Source organism: Suricata suricatta, chromosome 16, assembly GCF_006229205.1.
Source record: "Suricata suricatta isolate VVHF042 chromosome 16, meerkat_22Aug2017_6uvM2_HiC, whole genome shotgun sequence".
Taxonomy (NCBI): Eukaryota; Metazoa; Chordata; class Mammalia; order Carnivora; family Herpestidae; genus Suricata; species Suricata suricatta.
Genome location: NC_043715.1, coordinates 16,098,165 through 16,107,967, shown reverse-complemented (window position 1 = coordinate 16,107,967; position 9,803 = coordinate 16,098,165). Strand labels below are relative to the sequence as shown.

The window sequence follows — 9,803 nt, the reverse complement described above, 5'->3', positions numbered from 1 at the left end:
TACAAATGGCCATGTTTCATTCTTTCTCACTGCCATGTAATACTCCATTGTGTATATATACCACATCTTCTTGATCCATTCATCAGGTGATGGACATTTAGGGTCTTTCCATGATCTGGCTATTGTTGACAGTGCAGCTATGAACATTGGGGTACATGTGCCCCTATGCATCAGCACTTCTGTATCCTGTGGGTAAATCCCCAGCAGTGCTATTGCTGGGTCATAGGGGAGTTCTATCGATAGTTTTTTGAGGAACCTCCACACTGTTTTCCAGAGCGGCTGCACCAGTTTACATTCCCACTAGCAGTGTAGGAGGGTGCCCGTCTCTCTACATCCTCGCTCAGTATGTTGTATTTTATATCCAGCTTCTTTCACTTAGCATATAATGTTTTCTAGGTTTATTCATGTTGAAGCATGTATCAGCACTTCCTTACTTTTTATTGCCAAAATTTTGTTTTTAAAGTTATTTTGGTATTTCCACCCCCTTAATTCCATTCTTCCCATTTCGTTGTTGAATAAGCCCTAAGCTCTGTAGTCATAATTATTATGACTTCATAGAGTAAACCAGTTCATTTCTGTAAGCCACAGAGCAATCATCAGCATGCTCTAGAGCATTTCACAGTTGACCTATTTGTCACAAGAGTTTGTATTTTTTTAAAACTGTGTTCAGAAAATGTGATCTTAGCTACTGCCAGTGGCAAGCCCAACTGAACTAGGCATATCATTGTGACTGCAATTAGTCCCTTTCTGTATAGTTAATATCAGTTTTTTTTTTAAACATCTAAAAAAGTTTAGGCCATTTCTCTATGCTTTCATTAGTTGTTCTTCACTAGGGAGTACCAGTGTGTTACCAGAAATTGAATTCTTGGAGCTCCCATCGCATTAAGTTTGTAAATGTCAAATTGCATGAAAGTTCTGTATATGGATCGTCAAGATTTGCATACTTTATTAATCTTTCTTTTTGTTTGAAATTTTTGAATATGTGTCTTCTTCAGGACTCTTCGAAAGATTCCACATGCAGAAGGTTAGTATACATTTAGTGGACTTCCTTATGCTCAACATAATGTCTGACCAGAGGTTCTTCCATAAAAAAAGAAGTATAAGATAACTTAAGAGTACAGTTTGACTGGGGAATTAAAGGCACATGCAGCACAGGGAATAGACTGCAGACGTGTTGTGAACGCCTCGTGTGGTAAGAGGTGACAGCCACGCTGGTGAGCGTCGTGGAAGTAAGTCTAAGCCTGTGGGGTCACTGCATTGTGCGTCCGAAACTAACATGACGTCGTGCTCCTCTATTTCAAGCACATGTTAACCGTGTTCCATTAAGAAAAAGAGTACAGTTTTTTTGGTATTTCCACTCCCTTATTTTTTTGGCCCAAATTACCGCAAATTCAGTAGTTCCTTACCATTAGCTTAACCAACTGAGCTATCCCGGCACCCATCATTAGCAATATTAAACTCAAAAGTTTGTGCCTTGAGTAATTTTTAAATCATGTTGTGACATAAACTGGGATCACATTCTGTGAGAGGCCAATATGCAAGGACAAGTAACTGCTGTTAAGACAAGCCAACGGCCTGTGCCGCTCAGCCCAGCTCTGCAACTGCCACTTAGCACTTAATCACATTTAAGCCCCACAACCGCTCTGTAAGGTGGGTGCTATTATTGCATTTTATACAAGAAAAAAAAGGATGTATTGCATGAGTATTCAGGAATTTGGTTTCTTTCAAAGGTTTACTTAGGAATATCCCTTGCGGTCACTTAAGTAATATAACAGTATGATTTCTGAAAGGTATGCATTTGCGATCCCTTAAATGCACTTGAAATGACTCTGGAATCCTTGGCTTGTAAAAAAATATTTATAGAGATTATATAGATCTGTTTCATCTTTCTGAGCTCCCACTTAAAGCATTTCAGATAGAGAGAGAGAGAAAATGTGTTTTTTACCCCCATAAAAGTATTGCCTCTTTTTTATTTGAGGTGATGGACAAAAAAATGTTAAAAATTTAAGCTTAAAGGAAACTTAGTAAATTTAGCTTCTTTAATATTAAGGTCTTATGCTCACCCAGCTACCTTCTGTAAAGAATTTGAAAACAAGCCATAAACTTGGAACAGACTTGGGCTACACACAATACTTATTAAGAATTATTGTGTAGAATACATAAGGAATTCCTACAAATCAATAAAAAAATCATGTAGTAGAATATGAGAAAACGGCTTACACAAGCACCTTACAGAAGAGGAAACAAGTAGAGGCACATGGAAAAAAGAAAGGTTTAATTTCATTTGTTATCAGATACAAAGTAAAATCATAAGGTATATTTCACAGCTACCAGATTGGCAAAAGTTGAGAATTCAATTTGTTGAGGAAGTGGATCACCAATTCTTAGACCCCCTTAGGGGAGTGGAAGTGGGTAGAGTCACTTTGGAAAAGAATTTGGTATTATCTAGTAAATATGACAATATGAATAGCTTTTGACCTAGTAATTCCATATATAGGGATATACTTGAGGGAAATGTGTGCACAAGTATATCAGGAAACACATACTAGACTGTTCATAAGGGCATTCATTATTTAAGATAGTAGTATACTGGAAGTAACCCATATAACCATGCCTTAATAAAGTGAATGAATCCATTCTGGTATATTATAAAGTGGCATACTACAAAGTAATAAAAACGAGTGAGTCACAACTGCATGCAATAACCTGAACAAGTCTCCAAAAGAGGAGTTTTGTCCTACGGCTATGATGTTACTGTTGAACACTTTGGGTTCAGCTTAAATCCATTTCCTCCGTTTCTGTGCCAGTGACAGCGAAGTGTTACAAAGGATTATATGGGGATTGGTGGTCAACCATTCTGTCTTTTGTATGGTAGAATGTCTCTTCAGTGTTTTCTCAAGGACCCTATTTTGAAACTTTTTTGTCTCTTGTGGTTGTTCTCCAAGATAACTGAATTGATTACCTTTATGGGGACACAACCTCAGAGTTCCCATGTGCCATAAAGTGTTGTACATGCCGACTTACTCGCTTTTCTTTTTTTGTGCAAAGCTACTGGCTGACATTCTAAACTTCTCTGGAGCAGCTTTTTGCCGTACTGAAATGTACAAAGCTCCAGGCATGTTTAGGCAAGGAGAAGCAGTTTTATTATTGAACCTCAGCTGGTTTTATTGACTTAAAAACCTTTTAATACCAAGGCTGCCTATGGCTTAGTAGAGGGGCATGCAGGTCACTTGGATTGTGGAAGAATTACACCTTAAAACTAAGAGTGCCAATAAGCTGTATTAGAGAAGAATTATTTTAAGAAGAGTGATGACTGTCCTGAGATTCCTAAGGAGAGTCTTTTACGGGGCTTCTGTCATTTATTTAAGCGTTTAGTATGTTCGGTGTTGGTGTGTATCTGTATTAGTGTCCACACTTAACTAGAGATTAAGGGCATTGATTGGAATCAGGAATCCATCACTAACTTCGCTTCGTGAGCTTGTTATTTCCTACGTATACAACAGGAATAATAGTATCTATTTCATAAGGCTGTCATCAGGATTAAATGTAGAAAGTACAGATGAGATGAATAGAACTTTGCCAATAGTTGTAGTAGATGGTATGATTCCTAAATTTATAGTTATATATATAATGGTGGCTTTTTTCCTGTTTAAAAGTGTTAATTGTAGAATATGTGAAAAGCAAAATACAAAGAAGGTTTTTTAGGTTTTTATTTATTTTGAGAGAGAGAGAGAGAGCGTGAGCAGAGGAGGGGCAGAGAGGGAGAGAGAAGGAAAATCCCAAGTAGGTTCTGCACTGTCAGCATTCAGCCTGATGTAGGGCTCAAAATAACGAACTGGGAGACCATCAGGGGTCTGATGCTTAGCTGACTGGGCTATTTAGGTGCCCCCAGAGAAGAAAAATTTAAGCCATCCCTAATCTCGCAACCAAGAAATAACTGCTATGTGTCTTTGTAAAAACGTATGTAGAGGCATGTATAGGGGTATATATTTTTAGTATCATACTACACATTCGGTTTTTATCTTTTTTTTAACTTAAAAAATTTTTTTTTATTATTTATTTTTGAGAGAGACAGCTGGAGCAGGGGAGGGTCAGAGAGAGAGGGAGACACAGAATCCGAAGCAGGCTCCAGGCTCTGAGCTAGCTGTCAGCACAGACCCCGACGTGGGGCTTGAACTCATGAACTGTGAGATCATGACTTGAGCTGAAGTCAGACATTCAACCGACTGAGCCACCCACATGCCCCAGTTTTTATCTTTTAAAAGTCATTTAATATTGTCATGCCAATGTAAATTTTTATTTGGAAGGAAAAATTAAATAAGGTAAAAGCAAAGAAGCAAACCATAAGAAACTTTAATGATAATGATAAAGAACAAACTATCGGCTGATGGAGGGCGGTGGGTTGGGGGATGGTCTGAATGGGTGATGGGGATTAAGAAGGGCACTTCTTGTGATGAGCACCGGGTGTTTTATGTTAGTGATAAATCACTAAATTCTACTCCTGAAACTGGTATTACGCCATATGTTAGCTAACTAGAATTTAAATAAAATCGTGGAAGAAAAGAAGTTAAACTTCCCAAAGTAAAATGAAATTGTTTGCTCATGAAAATATTAAAATGTGTATGTTGTAAGATAGCAAATATTTGGTATCAGGTGTTCATGACTTCATTGCTTTCCCCTCACTTCTAGTTGCTGGTCATACTGGATTTTGCCCATCATAGGCGCTGTTGTCTTAGGTTTCCTGTATCGTTACTACGTGTCGGAAAGCAAATCCTCCTGAGGAGATGGCGTGGAAGTCGGAGAGCATATCCGTCCGGAGTGCAAGCTAGAGACTTGTTTGGAGGTCAAGCGATGCCCTCTTCTCGAATCCTGCCGGGTGTGTGCTTCCCCTTTGGAACCCCAATGGTTGGCTAGACATCCACCCCAGACCTGGGGCCTGTGTCCTTCATCTCCCAGAGCCTTACTCCCAAAGCACCTGCTCGTTGTCCTGTGTGTCTGCCAGGGGCCTTCTCTCCACTGGCTTCCACCAGCCCCCTTTGCATTTCCAGACTTGGTTTTATAATTACAATCTGGATGTCCTTGTGACATTGTTCTTTGGTAAAAACGCCTGATTTCCAGTGTTTTACATGCACACTAGACATTCCTAACAGGGCAGCACACTCTGGTTTTGAAGCTTTTCTTTTTCCATTTTTCTTTGAAGTAAATATGTATACACATATGTATATATATGGGTTGTTTTTTTTTTTTAGCTCTGACTGAATTCTGTTATTTATCATAAGGGATTTAACTTACGAAGTAAAGTTGCACACCCATGGCATAAAACACAACTGCCAAATGCTCTCGCTCCTTGTTTGTATTTATTAAAACTGGGAAGGACCATGACATCCTGTCCTCCCTCCTGAGCTGTGGAGCAGGTAACTCTCGCCTCGCCCTTCCCCTTTCCTCACCCCTCCCCCGCCCAGGTCCGCCGAGTGGTGCTGGACAGAACTGTGCTTCTGTTGTATTTCTTGGGAGTGGAGAGAAAGAGGGGAGGGGAGAGATGAATTGGAGTGATAGGGTGAATTTGTAGTCCTCTTTGTTTTGAAAAATACTGAAAACACTACTTTAGGACAGGAGTTTAGGAAAAGCACCAAAGACTTCACTTTATTTTTTTCCAAAGACTTCATTCTTTACTTTGGTTTGGCACCAGTTTCTAGCCATCCTTTTTCCCTTTTCCCCCCAACCAACCAACCAACCATCTTTTATTGGTAAAATACAAAATTGTAATTATAGCTATTGAACTTCACCAGGGATTTTGCTGCTTTTAAATGTATTGCATAGCCAATTTTTTCATTTCCTGTTTTACAAAAGTGAGAGAGTCCAACTTGCTCAAAGATCCAGTATTTGATCTTCTGTTTGTTGGCCCCAGTAACACAACTTCCATAGTTCAGTGGCATTCGAAGGGGGGGGATCATGACAAAACAATGTTTTCTATTTTTTACCTTCATGGCTCTAATTTGTGGTTTTATTGTTTTTCCACTGAGGAAAAAAAGAAAACAAAACCAGCTAGTAGTTTTATCCCTTGGATGAGTGTTTAATTGAAGAGTAGGTCATTATTTAGAATTCTGTTAGTGTTTCTTCTTGGTTCAGGAATTTCTCTGGCTTATTTGACTTAACTTTTTTCCCCCCATGGAAACACCTGAGGACACAGTACACTGGCTGTTTTCTGCCAACAACTGTCTGTGGTGATTTTTCTCGCCCGTTTTTAAGGATTACCAGTCTGCTTCTGAGCCATTGTCCTATGTAGCAGGGAGCAGCTTGGTTCTAGAAGGACCATGAACACCACTGTCTCCTCCCCGCTTACAGCTGGCCACGGAAAGGAAAGAGCAGTGTCTGTCCACTACAAAACTAGGAAAGGCTTAACCTTTTCCTGCAGTTGAGTGTATTCAGAATTCATCAAAATAATATTGACCTTGTATTTGCACACTTGGATATGATATTATGGAGAAATTTCAGGGGATTTTTGAGAGACTTATACGTCAGGGATATGGGAATAGTCAAACTTACCTTTAGAAAGCTTTGTATAAGATGCCACTTTTAGACAATTTATTAAAAAGAACCTTTGGTTGTTCCGGAACAGGAGTGGTGTGACTGTTGGTGCTCCTCCTGTTTGAAGGCGTATGGAAGGGTTGCCTTGAATATGAATTGGTATCTACTTGCTTTAATAATCAAGCTGCACGATTACATGGGCCACATTGGGGTAGAAATAAAGAACAACGGAGTATTGAGGAACTGAAAGGGGAACATTTAGGCTGACACTAAGCCAGCAGATAACTGGAATCAAGAGTGTGTTGGCAGTCTCCAAAATTAAATGAAAAACATCTGGCTTATAAGAAATGTTAAAGAGTGACAGTCTTAAGTAAAATTGGTGGTTTATTTTGGATATTTTTAGGGTGAACACCAACACAAAAAGTGTGTTTTTCTGGTTCATATTGGTTGTCTTTTTGTGTTTATATCTGGACTTGTTTTTACTCAGAGCCAGAGGAAAAGATTTTCAGACTTGTCTCCACCATCCATGAAATCTGTCCAACACCCAGGGCTTCTTTTGATCTACTGCTAATGTGATGTCACTTTGTATTATAAAAACCACTTTTGGGTCCATTTACTGTTACTCTGCTGCCTACATCAACAGGCGAAAGGTTGAGCTAGTGTGGGAGTTTGCAGAGGTTTTTCTAAACAATAGAATAATGCAGTGTATTAGGCAAACCCATCAAAAAGGCCTTGTTTTCAGAGGTAGACTTATTAAACTCTTGAAACAGTCTCCACATTGGTAGGCCGTGCAAATCCCTCTGGAGAGCTAGTGGAGCCCGTCCCTGTCGGCCGAGCGTGCCCCCTAGAGCTGGTCTCTGGGTGCTGGGTTGTTTATTCCCAGGGAAGACACACAATGACTGGAGGTCACGAAAGGAGAGGAGGGAAGACGTGTGCCACCAAAATAGGGATGTCAGTGCCAGGCCTCCAAAATTTCCTAGTCCCTGTCCCTCAGGAATCAGTTCTGGTTTCTAAATGACCCCACATTTGTAAGGACAAGAAAGTGGTGGGGACAAAATTTATAGTGTTTAGTTCTTATGCGACCCCTGAAGCAGAAACAAAAATCCATGGGAACCTACAATTTGAGCCTGTAAATTCTTTCAGCAGTTGTCAGAAATGCACACATTGTGAGATAAGAGCGTCATTGAGTTTAGACTCATTTAGTTCCGGCGTGGAGCAAAGAGAAGTGTTCTCTGGGCCGGGCGTATCATTATGGTGTCTCAGGCTTCACAGCTCAGCATTTTCTGGTTAGAGTCCATTTTAGGAGATTGAAACGCAGGACATTAACGTTCATTACTTCCTTCCCTGGGAGAAGTGGATTAGACGTGTCTTGTCTCAACAAGAGATTGGGGTGGGCTTTTGTTATTTTTTTCTTGGGGGGGATTGGTTTGGCTTCTTTGTTTTGTTTTGTTTTTTTGGGGTTTTTTTTTTTTTGTTTGTTTGTTTTTAAGCCATCTCATTCTGTTGCCAAATACCACAAAACGAATGGGGAGTTTAGTTCGCATTTGACTGTTATTCTCTGAAAGGGCCTGGTTTAGAATTTCTGGGGGTGACTTCAGACGGAGGTTCCAGGAACCCGAGTTACCTACCCAATGTCTAGCATCTTACTCATGAATCTTAGGAGCTGTTCTTTTCCTTTACCTATATCCTACATGTGCTAGTTGGGTAAAAGATGATTCTTTAACTTCCTTTCTTTTTACTTCACCCTCTACTGTGAACGAGTAATACTAACATTCTTTTTGTGTATTCAATAATGGAGTTTGTTTACCTATTTTATTTCAGCATATTTTGAACAAAGATCTTTGTCTCTTTCTGCTGGAATGTGCACACAGTGAATGTTTGTTAGAACTACACACAATAAAGACACTGTTTTCCTTTTCTTGCCCTGACTACAGTTATTAATTTTTTTTTAAAGCAGAAGTGTTGGCTCTGTAATCCTGAGGTGTTCTGGAAGAAAAGAATTTGAGAAGCATAAACGTCACCTGTATCTATGCAAATAATTGTATTTATTGTAACTTGATGGGGAGTTTTGTGGTTTCTCGGGATTCTTTCTGCTGCTCTTTCTTTGAAGCGAGTTGCTCAGTTGATAATCCTGAGAGGCAAGAATGAAGACTTGTGCTGTGTTAGTGGATATGAAGTGGCGGCCAGGTAGACCAGTTGGGAATTCTGTTTTTACTGAAACCATCTGGTAAAGAGAAGCCAGTACAAGGTAATAATATTTTGTTATCTGCAATGCCAGTCTTCAAATGATTGTTTTTCTTGGAAATAGCTAAACTGTTGGGGAAAATTAAACAGTGAGATTGAAGTTCTAGTAACTGTGTTAATTAAACAAGGGAAATAAACCGTTTTTATAATTACCTTTAAAGCATACCGATAGCCTTGTAGCGCCACTGATGAGACCTCACTCGTTAGGGCTTGGTTATTTCACTGTCACATGACTTACTAACAGCAAAGGTTAGTCCCATTCTTATTCTCAGTGTTTGAATGTAATGTTGAATCTCCAGTCCTAATAACTCACATGACTGCGGTCTTCTTGTTGCTGAGGATCGGCAGGTACTCGACAAGGCCTGGGTGATTCCTGACAACCTGAAGTAGGAGATTGTGATTCCAATTAGGTAAATCTAAGGTACGAAATACCCACAAGCCCACTAAACTGTTGGTAATTGTAGGTGTTGTTGGTAACCTAATTATTAATTAGCTTAATAGATCCCTGTACCGTGTATTTAAAGGAATACTCCTAGCACTCAACAAACTTAATTCTTTTTCTTTAAGATTTTTTTTTTAAGTAATCTCTACACCCAACATGGGGTTTGAACTCACAAGCCTGAGAACAAGAGATGCATGTGCCACTGACTGCACCAGCCAGGCGTCCTAAAAAACTTTCTTTTAGGGGCGCCTGGGGGGCTCAGTCGGTTAAGCATCCGACTTCAGCTCAGGTCATGATCTCACAGTTCGTGGGTTCGAGCCTCTCATTAGGCTCTGTGCTGACAGCTCAGAGCCTGGAGCCTGTCTTTGGATTCTGGATCTTCCTCTCTCTCTGACCCTCCCCTGCTTGCACTCTGTCTCTCAAAATAAATGAATGAATAAATGAATGAATGAATGACATAAAAAATTAAACGAACAAACAAACTTTCTTTTATCAAGCATCCGGAAAGACTCGAGTTGCTGTCAGATGAAACATGAGGATAAAGCTGTAATTCTATTTATCGTTTATCTTCAATCTACTGTGTGCCCTG

The 9,803-nt window shown here is 39.7% G+C and overlaps 1 protein-coding gene across 1 annotated transcript in view; it reads left to right on the top strand.

Annotated features, from left to right (window-relative positions):
• The window catches only part of LOC115280555 (cytochrome b5 type B), a 32,854-nt gene extending 24,405 nt beyond the window's left edge, over positions 1-8,449 (top strand). The window contains exons 4-5 of the mRNA XM_029925532.1: positions 996-1,024; positions 4,690-8,449. Of these exons, the coding sequence (XP_029781392.1) occupies positions 996-1,024; positions 4,690-4,780 (120 nt within the window). The 3' untranslated portion in view covers positions 4,781-8,449. The remainder of the gene's footprint in view (positions 1-995; positions 1,025-4,689) is intronic.
• The last annotated feature ends 1,354 nt before the right edge of the window (positions 8,450-9,803 follow it).